General features: G+C 43.9%; 1 protein-coding gene across 1 annotated transcript in view; it reads right to left on the bottom strand.

The window, feature by feature from the left end:
• Slc20a2 (solute carrier family 20 member 2) overlaps positions 1-18,267 on the bottom strand; it is a 103,208-nt gene that overhangs the window by 11,646 nt on the left and 73,295 nt on the right. Inside the window, exons 5-7 of the mRNA XM_059244938.1 lie at positions 12,498-12,594; positions 3,765-3,881; positions 25-225 (exon numbers count right to left, since the gene is read on the bottom strand). Of these exons, the coding sequence (XP_059100921.1) occupies positions 25-225; positions 3,765-3,881; positions 12,498-12,594 (415 nt within the window). The remainder of the gene's footprint in view (positions 1-24; positions 226-3,764; positions 3,882-12,497; positions 12,595-18,267) is intronic.

Genomic DNA, 18,267 nt, shown 5'->3' with positions numbered 1-18,267 from the left:
CCAAGCTCTCCAAGTTAGCCTTACCATAGGCTGTCCGGGGGTGGTTCCCTGTTGACGTGCCTTCTGAGGGCCCCACGGCCTCGCCAGCCGGGCTGGTGAGGGGCACAGCACTGTCGTCACTGGCTTTGGCACCAGGGAGCTCCTTAAAGGGAGACTCCACCTCCTGGGCTTTACTCAGGCTTTCGTCAGAAGTGCGCGATAAGGCCCTCTCCTTTTCTAATTTGCCTAGAGAAAACAAGGAAGGAAGGAAGTACAGATTTTGGAAATGCATTCTTTTTCTTTTAAAAATAAATATTAAAAATATTAATAGTAAATATTAAAATGTGAACATATCTCTTTACACATATATAGTTTTTTTTGTTTTGTTTTGTTTTGTTTTTTTTTCAAGACAGGGCTTCTCTGTGTAGCCCTGGCTGTCCTGGAACTCACTCTGTAGACCAGGCTGGCCTCAAACTCAGTGATCCACCTGCCTCTGCTGCCCGAGTCCTGGGATTAAAGGTGTGCGCCACCACCACCAGCTCAAATTAAGTAAATGATGGGTACTTACGCCTGCCTTACTACTACATCCAAAACCAACAAAAGACAGTTAAATTTGATTGCTCAGGCTTCTCCCAGGGCTGACATTCTATAAATCTATAACCCTTTTAGACAGACTAGCCTTAGAGTTACTGAAATGTTTATTATTATTATTATTGTCTTTCAATATATTAATCTAATACATTTGTTCTTTTTTCCTGGTCAATACATTATTGGTCTCAGATTTCTTTTATCAAATCAGATTCTATAAAACAAGTAAGACTTTTTTTCCTCAAAAGGAACAAGGAGATCCCATTTACTCGAAAAGAAACAAGAAGCTGGGGTCATAGCCTCTGGAACTGTTTACAGACAGTTGTGAGCTGCCTTGTGGGTGCTGGGAACCAAACCTTTGTCTTCTGCAACAACGCCAGTACTCTAAGCCTCTGAGCTCTCTCTCCAGCTCCTTCATTATATTATATTATATTATATTATATTATATTATATTATATTATATTATATTATAATATTATATTATATTATATGTGAATGCAGTGTCTGCAGAGGCCAGAGGCACTGGATTCCCCTGGAACTGGAGTTATAGGCACTTGTGAGCTGCTCAAGGTGGGTGCTGGGCCTCAAATACAAATTGAACGTGGATCCTCTGGAAGAGCAGACATGCTCTCATATGCTGAGCCATCTCTCCAGCCCCATAAAATTTCTTAGTCTTAAAGTTCACACACAGTAGGCTGCCTTTGTGTGTGTGTATGACTCTGAGTTTGCGAAGAGGCACCACGACAATGGGGATGTAAGAAGTCCCCACAGCCCCATCTACTCCTCTGCTCAGCCCTACTTGAGACAACCACTGGTCTTATCTTCCGCCCTCCAGTTTTGCGTTTTTCAGGAAGTCTTTTAGATGAAATCACAAGATGAGTAACTATTTGAGAAGGCTTCTTTCACTCAGCACACTGCCCTCGCCACTCGTCCACGCTGGCACACGAGTGGCCGTCAGTTCCCTGTCGCTGCTGAGCATTACTACAGCGTGGAGCCACACTTCATTTATCCTGTCAGTCATCTGTGGGGGGAGGGTTTCCTTTCTGAGTGACAGCAATAAAGGTGCTATAAACACCCACGGGCAGTTTTGTGGGAGTCTAGGTTTTTATTTCTCTGGGGAAATACCTGGGAGTGGTTAAAAAAATGTTTATGGCCCGTGATATGTAATCTAAGAACTGCCGAGATGTCCCTTGCGGCACTCTGTATTGCCAGCGCTGGGGACATCTGGAAAGTTCTAGCTGTTTGTTGTTGTTTTTGTTGTTGGTGGTGCTTTGTTTTTTTTTTTTTAAATCCTTCTCCCAGTTAGCATGACCATTTAAATGGTGTGAAGTGATATCTCATGCTCACTGTATTTTGTATTCCTTGATTGTTAGTATCAGGGAAGCTTGCATGGGTTCATTTGCCACTTATATCTCTACTCTGGTGAAATGTGTTCAAACATTTTGCTCTATCTGGAGAGAGAGCTCAGAGATTAAGAGTGAGTACTGCTCTTCCAGAGGACCCAAGTGTGGTTCCCAACACCTACTTGGGTTGCTCACGAACAGCCTCTGACTTTAGCTACAGGGGTGTCTGACACCTTTGGCCTTTATGGGCCTCTGCACTCACCCGGACAAACTCCCACACACAGATATACATGTATACATGACTAAAAATAATAAAAATATATTGCTCATGGTTTAGTTGATTTTTTTGTTTTTTGTTTTGTTTTGTTTTTTCGAGACAAGCTTTCTCAGTGTAGTCCTGGCTGTCCTGGAACTCACTCTGTAGACCAGGCTGGCCTTGAACTCACAGAAATCCATCTGCCTCCACCACCGCTTGGCAAAAATATCATCTCTCTTAACAGAAATCACTGAAATAACTGAATGTCCACATATCAAAGCAAAAGCTGAGTCTTACTATAAACATTATGCCTAATTTTAAAGTTAACTCAAAATGTACCACAAATCTAAATGTAAAATAATAAAAGACTTTGCAGAGTAAGAGCTTTTGTGATCTTGGTTAAGCAAAGAACTTTGTCTGTGACACCAAACATGATCTATAGAAGAAATTTACAAATGGTACAACATGAAAATTGAAAACTCTTGCTCTCTGAAAACACCATTAACAGAAACTTTGTGTCATGAAATATATTAAGAAATTTTTAAGAAATCAACTAAAATGCCAGGTGGCAGTAGCACATGCCTTCAATCTCAGCACTCAGGAGGCAGAGGCAGGTGGATTTCTGTGAGTTCAAGGCCAACCTGGTCAACAGAGCAAGTTCCAGGATAGCCAGGGCTGCAAAGAGAAACCCTATCTCAAAAAACAAACAAATAAACAAACATAAAAAGACATATGTTTTCTCCACTGAACCACCAGTTTTGAAATATATTAGCCATACTTGTGTGGTCTATTTCTGGAGTCTGTGTGCTCTGCTAACTGACCCGTCTGCCTCTTTACAGCACCACACCGCCTTGTATTGTAATATTAAATCTTATTATATAGTATTATATTATAGTATTATAACAAGTCTTGAAGGCAGGAAGTCTCAATCTTCCCACTTCAACACTGTCTTGGCTATTTTAGTTCCTTTAGCTTCCTGTAGAGACTTATGAAGAGCTTAAGTGTAGAGCTATAAAATATTATGCTGGGATATTGATTACGTTTATGTTATATATACATAAATCAATTTGTGAAGAACCAATCCTGTGGCTGCCAGGAGTCTTCCAGTTGGAAAGTGTTTGTCTTCGTTTATCTCCGTGCTCTTTTGAACACTGATTTTCAGACTGAGATGTGCCCACACTGAAGTATAATTACAAGGCCCATTCTGCAGCCAGCCCACCATGACGCTGTAAGAACTCAGGTTATTTCACTTGCACTGGTTGGCCTTTTAATTTAGCCGCTCTTGCCACAACAATGCTATCTTTTATGGTAGCTGTTTGCACTTCCCCAAAGACAGGTGTTTTCTACCAAGCTGGCAGGACCTGGCTGTATTGGTTCACTTAAGAGTTATGCTTGGGAACAAATAATGATGCTCACGTGGGTCACAAACTATCAAGAAACAAGTGGAGAGCCAGAGGCCCGAGTCTGCACCCCAGCACGGTTCTGGGAACCTCCTGTCCCCTCTAACTCCTTCAGCCTTAAGGAGACTTGTTTGTTTACATAGGAAGCCCCGGGAATCGAGAGCAGGTTTGCATTCGGAAGAATAAAGATCTGCTTACCCGCTATTTTCCTCCTCATCCACGGACACACGAAGAGCCACACGAAGAAGGCAAACAGCAGAGCAACGCCCAGGGAGATGAGTGCTATGGCCCATATGGGGAGCGACAGACCCAGCACTGGAAAGGAAGTGAACAGCAGAGTTGGTACGGGTAAAGCCGCCCACAGCGACGTACCCTCTACTCCTCCACGATCAGACAAGTCACCCAGATTTCGTACTGAACCAAAAATCTCAAGGGCATGAAACCAAACCAAACACGTGGTACACCTCGGGGCAGACAGCAGGACTGTGTTTATGACATGTTATGGTCTTGAGAATCTGTGCTTGTTAGGAATTAACTATTAAAACGCTACCACGTTGGCACGGTCAGCACAGGAAATTTGTATAACCCTATTTACTGTATGTGCTGCATCAGTACCTAAGCTGACCGGGCAAACATGGCGCTTGCAGTCTTCTGTCCTAACAGACGGCCCCTCTCCATGGTAGGAAGTGGTGGCTCTGTGGACGACGTGGGCTTGTGCCGCCTCTCTGGTTCTTTGATCACTTGTCAGCATTCAATGGATGTTGTTACACTCTGGTCCCATGCATGCACCTCTTTAAAAGTCAGCTTAGAAAGAAATAAAATTCTGGGTGTGGTAGTGCACGCCTATAAATCCCACAACCGGGGTAGCAAAGGCTGGAGGATCGGTGTGTTAAGTCTCATAAAACAAAACCCCAAACCAAAAAAAGGAAAGACCTTACAGAAGTAAAAGCTTGTTTAAAGGACATCCCCCTTCAAATGTAACTCTTCCTCAAAAATGTCAGTTTAAGAAATTACAACACAGCACACCTTCCCAGTGACCTCCAGCAATGTAGTGGGCAGCCATAAGGGCAGGGACTGCGTGTGGCTCAGTAATAGCATTCTTGCTTAGCACTTTTGTCCCGGTAGCTCCCAGGAACTGTATCTGTTTTCTGTCCCTGGGGACAACAGGTACCTTTCAGAAATATCTACAGGTATAGAACGGAAACATCCATGCTCACAAATGAACACCTATGCATATACAGACGGGAATGAATATCTTACCTCAGCTCTAATTTTTAAGTCATGAATGTGCATATATGTGAGTCTGGGTGCCTGTAAAGGCCAGTAATATTGGATCCTCCTGGAGCTGGAGTTACAGGGTTGTCCTGGCTAATTTTATGTCAACTTGACACAAGCTAGAGTCATCTGAAAGGAGGGAACCTCAGTTGAGAAAATGCCTCCATAAGATCTAGCTGTAGGGCATTTTCTTAATTAGTGATGGATGGGGGAGGGCCCAGCCCATTGTGGGTGGTGCTGTCTCTGGGCTGGTCATCCTGGGTTCTATAAGACAGCAGGCTAAGCCAGGTGGTGATGGCACACATCTTTAATCCCAGCACTCGGGAGGCAGAGCCAGGTGGATCTCTATGAGTTCGAGGCCAGCCTGGTCTACAGAGCAAGATCTAGGACAGGCACCAAAACTACATAGAGAAACCTTGTCTCAAAAAAAAAAAACCCAAAATAAATAAATAAATAGATAAACAAATAAATAAAATAAAATAAAAAAAGAAAGCAGGCTGAGCAAGCCATGATGAGTAAGCCAGTAAGCAGCACCCCTCCATTGCCTCTGCATCAGCTCCTGCCTCCAGGTCCCTGCCCTGCTTGAGTTCCTGTCTTGACTTCCTCCAATGAAGAACAATAGAGTGGAAATGTAAGCCAAATAAACCCTTTCCTCCGCAATGTGCTTTTTGGCCGTGGTGTTTTATCGCAGCAGTGGAAATCCTAACTAAGACAGGGAGGTTGTGAGAGACTTGACATGGGTGTTGGGAACTGAACTCAGGTCCTCTGGAAGAACCGCACGGGTCTTAACCTCTGAGCCATCTCTCCACCTCCTTCCCCAGCCCTGTCTCTAATAGTAAGACTCTTTAGACCAGCCAATGCACGCCTCGTTACGGAGATGTGAACTAGCTATAGCACACAGACATGCACAGGAGGCAGCCATACGTGGTTGGAACAAGTTCTGGAGAGAGGAGACCCCGTGTTTTCCACCACGCTGGCTGAACTGTTCACTTCCTTATGCTCAGAAAGACACAGCGGTAATGTTCACCTGGTCATAAGCTTCCAAGAAAATGTGTGAACCAGAAATAGTAGTGAGAAGCCAGAGGCCTGGGCATGTGTTCCAGCAGGGTTTCATTTCATATGTATATATTATATATGAACACATACAATATATAGTGTAATTATATAATAGTATATAGCATATATAAGTTACTGGCTTTACATATGTATGTTTAAATATATTTAATATAACTATATATATATATATATATATATATATATATATATATATAAAGTAACTTAAAAATATATAGTTAAGAATGCCAGTTGTGTAAATTGGAAGCACTTTTAATTTTGAAAGATTAGTTTTACTGATGTTGCCCTAACTGTTTTGTACAGACAAATCAGCTCGAAGTTACTCAAAGTATTATTATGCGGTTTTATAACTGTAAGAGCAACATGCACAGGAGGTCAGCATGAATGTTCACAAATATTAAACACAAAGTGCAGACCTGCCTGGCTTGCTTATGGTTAGCAGGTGGCTGCTGGGGTTTAGACATTTAGATGGATCCACTCCCACAGTCCAGGGACGGCAGGGAGCCATGGACTCCAAACCTCCTCCGGCTATGCTGTGCTAACTAGCAGCCCAGCCCAGGTCCTCCTTAGCTCTGCCCATGGACTTGATCCCAGAGCAGCTCAATAAACCATGCAAGGTAACCCTATCACTGGGCTATTGTGTGCACATGAGACCCTGTCTCAAGAAAAAGAAAAAAACAAAACAAAAAAAAATGACCACTCTCAAACCAACATCCACACACAGCAAAATATTTCTTCTAAATACGATACTTGGGGCTGCTTCATATACAACACAGTTTCTGAGAAAATACTTCGCATTGGATTGTCTTCCCGGTGAGACTCTCAAAGTGTTTCAGATAATTACAACTTCGGGGCCAACCAGGCACCACGGCTGTTTCCCACTGTGGACAGACAAAGTAGGGCACAGCTTGAATGGCTTGTGCTCACTCAGCCAAAAGCGGCTGCCAGGAACCAGCAATGTGAGCCTGCAACTTGTTTTCAGCTCACACCACTAAATGGCTTTTCATCTCATGCTCCTCTCATTTTTGAAACAGCAAAGATACGATCAACAGTGATTTGGTGCTAACCTCAAACATTTTGGTTCTAATCCAAACCCCCCCAAAGAAGAAGAAATGACAGAACTTTTAATAATTTCATTGTCATTATTTTGTATTGCATCTCATTTTTTTGCATATGGTAATCACTAACAGAATCTACAAAATAAATTAAACATATTAAAACTAGTAAGGCTTTAGCCCAGACCAATCTACTTCTATCTATGCCTGCTTACTCATCTACAAACTTCCTTGTCACTGACTCGATGCAGGTTCCACATTTGGTTTTAATTTTGTACATGATACATGCTTTTAAAAATAATATTATCATGACCACAGTGAACCGTATGATGTACAAATATGAAATGTTCTTATCATCTCTTCCACTGAGCACACTTTCCTGGAGAAGGAGGGGCAGATTATTTGGTGTGTATCTTTCCGGGCATTTTCTAGGTATGTGCAGAGTGTTACTAAAGTTGGAAGAGGGGGGCAAGGAAGAGGATAAAGGAAGGAACAGCTAACACTAAGGGCCACTGGAGGGGTCATATGGAAACCTACTACAGTAGAAGCTTCTGTAAATACATACACATGTGAAAGAAATCGAAATGGAGTCATCAAATAATGGGGGAGACTAAGCCTCAACTAGACATCTCTCACCACCAAGTAAAACCTCCAGTGTCAAGGATGGGTTAGATCTAACTCAGCTGTTGGCCAAAGAGGCCTCAAAGAAGCACCCCAAAACGCAGGCTATTGACAAGGTTATTGTTTGCACAAACCAATGGTCAGGTCAGGCCCTATCGCTGAAGACAAAACCTACATATTTCACAGAACACGAAGAAGGCGAGCTGGTGCCAAACTAGAACCTTTACCCCCTACTAACTGTGTTCATGGTACTGGGAAGTACTCAGCACACTACCAGAGGAGAAATGGAAACAGCAACCTGGCTGCAAAACTTGTGATCTACGACGGTGACCTAGCTGTATGACACCCTGGTGCAGCAGTGGTACAAACGTTGTGGGGTAACCAACCACTCTCTGATTGGATCTAAAGCCTCATGACATAGAACCCAGGCCTGACACTGTTCAGCTGGCCAAGAACCTGAGACCAGATGGGCCATGGTCCCAGGAGAAACCCAGATACCATATCTTGCTAAAGGAACAGAGCAAAAAAATGACTTTAAATGACATCAGTGCCTCTCTCAGCCATCATTAGAGAAGCTTCCTCCTACAGCAGATGGGAAGTAATACAGAGACCCACAACTGGACAATGTGCAGAGAGTGAGAGGCCGTGGAACACTCAATCCTAAATGGGATGTCTCCATCAAACGTCTCACCTCGGGGCTCAGGGAACTCTCTGGAAGAGGAGCTGTTAAGACTATAAGAGCCAGAGGGGACGGATGACACCAAGGAAACAGTGTCTTCCAGACACGATAGGACAGCCACACCTATAAACTCGCAGAGACAGGGAGAGCATGCACAGGACCTGCACAGGTTCAAGCCAGATGGGGTTCCAGCTCTGAGTAGGGGGAGTGGACACAAGCTCCCACCCTAACTAAGAATCTATCTGCAAGTGACAACGGCTGGCAAAGGAAAACAGTTTTCTCCAATGCAGTCTCCCCGGTATACAAACCACACTTACGGGAGGCTCCACGGCCAGCAGGAGATGCCCAACTCAAAATGAACTCCATGGTATTTTTGTAATGTTTTGGATCTCATTGCTTGGTTTGGACAGTTTTTTTGTCTTACTGGTTTTTTGCTTGTATATTATGATTTCCTATTTTGTGTATATGTGTGATTGCGTGTGTGTGTGTGTGTGTGTGTGTGTGTGTGTGTGTGTGTGTGTTTCTTGTGCTTTTTTGTTTGTTTTATTCTGGTTGGTTTGTTTGTTCATTCGTTTGCCGGTTTGTTCTCTAGAGAGAGAGAGGAAGAAGGCCTGGGGTTGGATGGGTGGGGAAGTGGGGAAGGTTTGGGAGGACAGGAGGGAAGGGAAACTGTGATCAGAATTCATTGTTTGCAAACATTTTCAATTTAGAAAAAAAACTAGTTCACTCTCACTGGGAGTGGAGATCGCATCTTTAATTTCAGCACCCAGGAGGCAGAGGTGGGTGGATCTCTCTCTGTGCATTAGAGGCCAACCTGGTCTACACAGTGAGTTCCAGGCCAGCCAGGGCTACACTTAAGAACCTGTCTCAAAAAAAAAAAAAAAAAAAAGATGTTCATTTAACAGACCCGGAATTATGCTACATGTTCTAGTCTGCGCTCCCTCCTGACATTTAACAATGTCTGTGGACACCGTCCCACAGTAACACACATGTGCACACACAGGCTTACCTGCTCTGTCATCCTCCCACAAAGGGTAAACGACGCTATTGGGCTTTGTTTTAGACCAACATTTTAAAGCATTAGCAGAAGCATGTACATGAAAAGGATGCTGGGAAACTCAGGAAAATGAGTCACGCTTTTGAAATAAATATGGCACTTCTTAAATTTGCTCTATAGTTAGAATTTTAAAAATATAGAGCAGCTTTCTCAGACCAGGCTGCATCTGTAAATATTTTTTTTTTGGGGGGGGGTGGATAAAAGCAAATTTAAAGAACTTCATTTTGAATCTAGCCCTTGATGGGAACTGGAGACGGTCTCATTCTTCTCCACAGCCTGGATACTGCAGTCAGCCACAGGACCCAGAGATCCCGGAAGAGGACGCTGCCTCCCTACAAAGACTGTGGAGGTCTGACAGTTTCTAGTGAGCCGACTTCCTTGGGCTTGGACAAGAAGCAGCTAGAGCTGGAAGAGATGGAGGGAAAAGGGGAGGAGAGAAGGGCAGAGAAGGGAAAAGAGAGGCAGAGGGAGAAGACAGAGGATGTGGAGGAGAATAAAACAAAGATGGAGATGAGAAAAAGGATGCTAAGGAGGAGGAAGTGGAGAAGAGAAAGAAAAGGGACGCCAAGGAGGAGGGAGAGGAGGAGGCTGCTGTGATAGCCATGCCTCAAGAACAGGTTCTCTAGAAAAGCCAGAAACCAGGCTGGGTTGTATCTGATAGGAACGAGTGAGCTGGGCCAGAGCAGGGGTGGGGTGTAAGGGTACTGTCTGTACAACCCGAGTCCCACATTGGAACCCACATTAAATACCAACAATAAAGAAACACAGGATGCAGGGACAAGCACCTGAAATCTCACAGTGCTGTAGCAGAGAGGTGGGGGTGGAGACAGGACAGCCACCAGAAGCTCCCGGCCAGCTAGCCTGCAGGAGCTATGCAACAGCAGAAACAAGAGAGGCCTTGAAAGCTGTCCTCTGACCTCCACATGTATGCTGTGCTATGTGTGTCCCTGCACACACACACACACACACACACACACACACACACACACTCACACACACACACACTCTCACACACACACACACACACTTTTCACAAATGGAGTGAAGCTTGCTAGTCGGAACTTTTTAAGAGCACTTATCATGTGTGAACCATAATAAAGAAGTATTGTTCATGGCAAAAGCGGTTGTTAATCAGGTGTGGTTCACATCTGTGGTCCCAGCTACTCAGGAGCATCATTTAATCTCAGAAATTCTGGAAGAGTCCGGGCAACACAGAAAGATCCTGTCTCAAGGAAGAAAAAAAAAAAAAAATCCAAAGTACCTAGTGTTACGGACCCTGAACTGTCTCGTGAGGCCCCTGTGAAATCAAAGATGGCCGAGCACTAGGCCCAGCCATTGACCAGACAATCTGCATTTTTGCTGTTACCACATGGGATGCTGATGCAGCTACCCTGTGGTCCTCCCTCTGACTTAGGAGTTAGATGTCACTGTACTACATTCTCTTTCTGCCTTCTAGTCTTGCTTTAGTTTTTCCAGACGTCAGGAGACAACTGTGATTTTATCATAAGCTTTAGTTGATTTACATTGGCCTGCCTTCTTGGCACTGTGTCTTGGTCTTTGATCTATCTTTTAAGTACGTATTTATTGCGTATTTGCTAAGAGAACCATCTTGCTGGTAGAGTGGATTATTCTGGGGAAATGAAGCTATATGGTGATGAGACGTTGAGGGAGATGTGATACTTCACCGGTTTGTTGTAAGGAATAGATCATATAAATCCATGGAGCTGATCTTTAGACGGATCTATCAGAACCAATGCCATTTGGAAGATCGGAAATAGACCCTCAGTATTATTTAATGTGACCAGCAAAGCTAAGGAGCAGAATTTACACCAGGCCCTTAGTCTAGGACCCCAGTGTCTCAGTCATGACATTTTACTGATATGTAAGACAGCTTAAGCAACCTGGTACATATGGAATATAACACATTCTTCCTCTAAATTCTCTTAAAAATAATCTTCTAATATTTTTCGTAGCCTATCTCTATAATTACTATATACATAGTGTTCAGAGCCACCTCTCAAATTAGGAATATTAAAAATCTACACAAGGATACTGCAGGTTATTATTCATTCAACAGTCCCAGTGCCAGAGTTGGTATCTGGGCAACAAGATATCCTAAGGCCAGCTGTTAAAAGCACATGCCTTTAATACCAGCACTTGGGAGGCAGAGGCAGGTGGATCTCTGTGTTTGAGGCCAGCCTAGTCCACATAGTAAGTTCCAGGACAGCCAGGGCTATGTAGAGAGACCCTGCCTCAAAAAACAAAACAAAACAAAAAAAAACTAAAACCAAACAAAGCATCCATAGATAAGTAAGAAGAATCGCAGTCTATTTCTTAAAAGGACACACAGTGGAGGTAGGACACGTCCCATAGAGCCTGGCACATGATAAACTCAGTATGTGTCAGGGGCTGTTTTATTACCAACAGTCATTATTAGCCTTTTTTTTTTTTTTTTTTTTTTAGCTGCAATGTGTATGAAAATATTCTCACTTCAGGTTTCTGTAGGACTCAAACAGAACAGTGGTCATGACTCCGAAGGACCAGCACACAGAGAAACATTTTTCTTTTCTTTTCTGGTGAGGAATTGTATTGCCAGGCTCTCCTGAAACTGGTAACTTAGGCCACCTTTTGTGGTGCTGGGACAACAGGTATGTGCCACCATGCTCCCCACGCCAACCCAAAATCAGAATAGGAAAAAAGGAGTAATTCTGAAAAGAAAATCACCAGGTCCAGGTCTAACAGTCTGATAATGCCCTGGGAATTTCTGTACTTGTGGCTGGAGACCACTTTTGACTCATCTTCCCAACCTTGACACCTGGACCACAGGTATGATGCACTCTCCTCCTGGCCCTGCATGGCCACCAGAACATGTTCTAAGATGTAGAGTTTCAGTCAGCTGCTAGGGCAACATATCTGGGTAGTGGCAGAATGGGATTTCACTGTTTAACTCGAAAGCCTGTTGGTTTTGTATTTCATGTTATCTTCTTGGTTTTTAAAACAAGGAAATACACTTACGATTTTTTTTTTTTTTGCTACTCCACAATGACTGTGAACAATGCTTTTTAGTATTAGCCAACTCCAATGCTAGCTACAAACAAGTGAATGACATTAAATTATAACAAACTCCTTATTTAAGATTCCATGGAAGGCGGGGTGGGGGGGGTTCTTACCTGGTGCTCCTGTGTACATGATGGAAAAGACATTTATTGCTATAGTAGCAGCATAAAACAGAGGAAGTGCCTGGAGACCATTTGGAACAGGGTCCTCCTGTATGACAATGAGTAAAGTGGGATGTCAGGACCGAGAACATCTGGTAGCAACACAAACAAAAAGACAGAGTCCTGATTACAGGAAAGTACTACAGTGTGGTGCAGATGTGAGCTGCTGCCTCGGCCGACGCCATCTCTTCTACACAGATGCAGGTTCAGCGGGCCACATCTGTGGCCCACACCCATTAGAGAAGGCTAGAGTCACATGAGCTGACACCAGACTTAGAAACAGAAAACGGGTAAGGGAGGTCCATGCCCAAGGTCCCAAGCCCAGAGTTTGCCTTTAACGTCCTCCAAACCTCTACTGCATTCTCCTCTGACTAAGATCATCTCCGCACCTAAAAGTCTACTTTCAACAACTGTTCATGGACTCTCTACCCTCGGAAGATTCTAGTAGTCAAGTGACATCCACCATAGCATTGATGGCAGATTTTAAATGACTCTATGGCTAGGCACGTTTTAGCTATATTAAAATATATAAAGCAGGGTTGAAGAGATGGGTCAGTGGTTAAGAGTCCTGGCTGTTCTTCCAGAGGACGTGGGTTTGATTCCCAGCCCCGACATGGTAGCTCGTAACTGTCTCTACTCCAGTTCTAGGGAATCCAATGCCCTGTGTGGACATCATGCACACATGTGCTGTGTAGACAAACTTGCAGGCAAAACACCACATACATTAAATTAAAAAAGAAAAAATATATTTATTTCAGGGACAGCAAGGTGGTTCAGAAGGTAACACACTTGCTCTTTGATAATAATGATCTGAGTTCACTCTCTGCATCTCATGTGACTCCTGAAAGTTGTCCTCTGGCCTCCACGTGCATGCTGTGGCAGGTGTGCCCCATACACAATAATAATACGTCAATTATACAAAGCAAACATTTTCCCATGTGCTACGATTTTCAAATTTTATTTTAATAAGACACAGTACTTAACCTTCAGCTACTAAAAGTCACTAAGAATTGTGGGCTCTTTGTGTCATGGAAGGTTTATTTGTAATTCTGGGCATTGGCTATGACATTCTCTTAGTACACCCACAAGAATGGCACTGCATGTATTTGAGATGAATTTACATCTGAGAAGCTATTAGAATGCCATTTTTAAAAGATTTCTTCATTTTTACTTTAGTGTATGGGTGGATGTTCGGCCTGCATGTGTCTATGTGCATTACAGGCATGCAGTGCCCATGGAGGCCAGAAGGGGGCATTGGAACCCTGAGACTGGAGTTGCAGAAGGTTGTGGACTGTCATGTGGATGCTGGGACCTGAACCCGGATCTTCTGCAAGAACAGCCAGTGCTCTTACCTGCTGAACCATCTCTCTAGTCCCTAAAAATGCTATTTTAAGCAGACTTATACAGATTTTTGGAGGAATAACGTAGGCTAGAAACACATCAAAGCAGTACTAGTGTACAGCTGCTACTTAAATATTGCAACAAGTGATTGAGCTCCAAAGTATATTGTGGTACACTTACGTGGATGTGCCATCTGTTACACCCAAAGGACACTGAGATGTAAAATAAAGAATGTAGAAGAGGGACAGAAAAGGTTCCTCCTGTGTGTGGGCTCTACCGGGACCAGGGGAGGAGGTGTGAGAGGGGCAAACGCAGAAACACAAGCCTGGGTGACAGACATACAAAGCTAGCATGCCACCTGAGGTGTGCCCCAGGAAGAGCCCTGACTGGACTGAAGAGGAGAGGCCGGACGCTGCCACTGGCTCCTAAAGCATGTTTCCTTGGAACCGAGGCTGTTGGAGGACCCCCACCCAACAACTCCTGAGGTGGACGGTCACAAGAGAAAGGTCTGCTTGAGACCTTTCTCCTCCTGTCCCCGTTTCTCTTCCTCTTCTTCCTCCTTCCTGTCCATCCGTTTGTCATCTGTCACTCATCCAAAAATCCAGCATATTCTCCGCCCCCCTCGCCCCGCCCCCAGATTTTGGTCTTCTTAAAAAATGGTCCAGAGTGTCCATGCCTGGGTGAAGGGAGGAGGGGCTTGGACCTGCCTCAACGGAGTGTACCAGGTTGGAGTTGTTTTTTTTTTTTAAATGAGCACTATGCATTGAAATTGAGTGCTGGGTCAATCTGGAGGGGGCCAGGGTGAGGGGAGGCAGAGCTGGCTAGGGTACAGTGGGCTGGGGTGAGCTGAGGTGAGGTTGTTTGGGGTGGGGTGGTAGGCTAGTGTTGGATAGGGCAGTGGTGGCTGGGGTGGGGTGCACTTGAGTGGCGGTTGGGGTACTGAGTAGTATTGAGTGGGGTGGGGTGGGGTGGGGTGGTGGGTGGGGTGGTGTGTCTCGTGAGCAGGGAAGTGGTGACCTCAGAGTTCTTTTGTTGCATTATCTGTGGGAATCCTAAACGGCCCAGGAAGAGATGATCATTAAAAAAAATAATCTTTTAAGAAAGAATTGATTTGAATCTTACTTCTTTTCAGAAATGGGCATTTTCCTGTTCTTTTCTATCCCTACCTTTAGAAACACACTGTTCAGGGCCAAGAGATCTCTTTCTGGTTTCTTCAAATGAATCCTTTTAATAGTATGAATTACAGAGAGAATGGGAGAGAGGGAAGAGAAAGAGGAGAAAGGAGGGAGGGAGGGAGAGAAGGAATGAGGGAGAGAGAACCAGGAGAGACTTGCCTCTCACTTACCTGGGATTCCAACGGTCTCCAGTGGAATCAGAGTCTGGCTCCCTAAGAGATGTGCAGTGGCATTATTTACTCCTAACAGACTAGTAACAAGTATCTCTAAGGGTGGTAAGCACACAGGAGGCACTGGAATTCAAAGTGACTAAGACACTCATGTTTCTACCCCACAGATCATACAGTCACAGGGCAAGCAGGCGGGACCCAAGAGGTAACACAGCTCACACTACCAAGTGCCATAATGAGAGCAGAGTGTCCTGGAACAGGAAGGAGGACGTTTCCAACTCTGGGATAGGAGAGGTGCCCTGGGAAATGTCATCAGGAAGCTCAGAGGAGTGTTCTGGTTGAGGGTGGCGTCTAGGCAGAGAACCAGGACGGGTGAAGGCCAGTAGCCAAGATGTAAACTAACCTTAATGTGGCCGGTCCTAGCCCAGAGGAAGAATGCTGAGACACAGTGATGACCAAGTCTGTGCTTATTCAAGAGAATGACTCCTTCAATGGCTGACAGTCAATACTAAGAAAACAGAGTTCTGTTTTCAAGCAACACACGGAGGAAGGAAGGTATGTCCTTAGTGTACTGAATGAGCACAAGCAGCCCTTCTGTCTGATCCCTGTCGAAGGCATGCCAAGGCTTCCAGGAGACGCTTTGAAACCCAACCTAATTTACACACACACACACACACACACACACACACACACACACACACACACACGGCAGATTGACGGTGAGGCATAGAAAGAGAGCAATGGTAACACAGTTACAGAACAATTGTGACTATATATGTGTATGGTTATGTGAATATCTTTTCCCTCTCAAAATATCTTATCTGCCACACTTCCCCTTCTTCCTCTAGTGACCAAGTGAGATGATACAGTCCCTGTGTGATGAGATGGAGTGAGGCAAAGGAAACATCATCGGGCTTCCTCATAAAAGTTTCTTCAACACCAGTATTACCGTAATGGGGATGGCTAACAGGAGATCAACGCGCAGGCCCTAGGTACAACATGGAGGTGCTGGACAAAGGAAAAGGTCACATCCTGTGCTGGGCGGCATCGGATGGGATGAAATTTTACCACATTACTCATGTGGCGTGCAATGTAAAACTTACACATTTTTTATTTGTGGAATTTTCCATTTAATATTTTCAGACCACATCTGGCCATGTTTCTAACCGAAAACAGCAAAAAGCGGAACTGTGACTAGGGAAAACAAACATGTAACACGACTATTGAACGTAGGCTTTAAGGGCTGGTGAGATGGCTCGGTGGGTATGAGTGTTTGTGTGCACGCCTGACAACCAGAGTTCAAATCCCGGGAAGAACATAAAAGTAGAGAGGACCGAGTCCACAAAGTTGTTCTTTAACTTCCACACATGCTGTGCACATGTGCCCCCAAATCACACACACACACACACACACACACACACACACACACACACACGTAATTATTATGTATATACATAATAATAATAAATAAAGTTAAAAGTAGTAGGCTTTATAGCTTATCAAGTATTTCAACAAGTCAACCAAGTGTCCAAGGATGAATCAAAGAGCTAAGAAAATGTGATACATATTATAGAATATGGACTATTATTCACCCATAAAAGGATGACATCCTGTCACTTGCCAGTAACATGGATAGAACTAGATGACACTATGTAACATGAAATAAGCTAGGCATGGAAAGAAAAGTACTGCACATATTTATCTTCAGAATAAACACTGATCCCATCCAAGGACAGAACAGAATGAAGGTCACCACAGGTAGGAAGGGCACCAAGGAAGGAATAAAGAAAGCATATGGCTACAGAAATAGCTCAACAGGAAAGCAGTGTGCTGGAACTTGGATCCTGTATGTCCCCTAAGGTGCTAAGAGGAGGTGGGAGAACTTTTCAGAGATGAGATATAGTGGGAGGAAGCTAGGCTATGGGAGGAGGGCCCCGAAACCAGACAGAGTAGAGACCTAAACCAAGGACCACAAGTGACATCATCTCCTCTGCATGATGAACGGGGCTATCACTGGCACAAGGCAAGAGAGACACAGAATCATGGTGGCTGAAACCTTTGATATCCCGGGCCTAAATAACCTACTTCCTCCCAAGTTGTTTATTTTAGTATTTTCTCACAGTGATAGGAAGCCACACAGTGTCACTTCTAACATGACATACACCACAGGGTCACTGCAATCTGAGACAATTGATTATCTACTCAAAGTAACTAGAGTTAAAAGTTGGAATGTTCTCCTCCATAGGGAGAATCACAATCTCAGAGCTGATGGAAATGCTGCTTTGATTGTTATACATTGTGTACAAGCATCAAATATAATATTGTATGTCACAAAGTACATGTTATATAAAAATTAAAGAATAAAATACGGTTTTAAAAGAAACAAAGAAATTGCGACAGCCTTTGATAGTCAAATAAGAAACAACAATCAATTTTTTTTTTGCCAGAATACTGATCTTAATAAATTCTACTATTTTAAAATTTCATTTCATTTTGTTTTTTTTTTAGACAGGATCTCACCATGTATCCTTGGCTGGCCTGGAACTCACTGTGTAGATCAGGCTGGCCTTGAACTCACTATGTAGATCAGGCTGGCCTTGAACTCATAGAAACCTGCCTGCTTCTGTGTTTCCAAGTGCTGGGATTAAAGGCCACCATGCCCAGCACATTCTAGTTTCAATCTTTTTGGGTTTTTTGTTTTGTTTTGTTTTGACAAAAAGGATCTCTGTGTTTCCTTTTTTATCCTCTTAAATTAAGCCAGTGTTTCTCCATTTAAAAAACAAAAACAAAACTGAAAAGCATCTGTGCTGGCTACTTTTACATCAACTTGACAACACAAGGTACAGTCATCTGAGAGGAGGGAACCTCAACAGGGAAACGGCCTCAGTAAGATCGGGCTGAAGGCAATTGGTGATTGATGGGGGAGGGGCACGCCCACTGTGGGTGGGGCTAATGCTCAGGAGGTGGAGCCCTAAGAAAGAAGGCTGAGCAGGCTGAGCAAGCCAGTCAGCAGCACCCCTCCATGGCCTCTGCATC

The sequence above is a fragment of the Peromyscus eremicus genome, chromosome 17 (assembly GCF_949786415.1).
Source record: "Peromyscus eremicus chromosome 17, PerEre_H2_v1, whole genome shotgun sequence".
In the NCBI taxonomy this organism is placed as follows: domain Eukaryota; kingdom Metazoa; phylum Chordata; class Mammalia; order Rodentia; family Cricetidae; genus Peromyscus; species Peromyscus eremicus.
The sequence above is the reverse complement of the archived record's forward strand: the minus strand, read 5'-3'. Positions and strand labels throughout refer to the sequence as shown.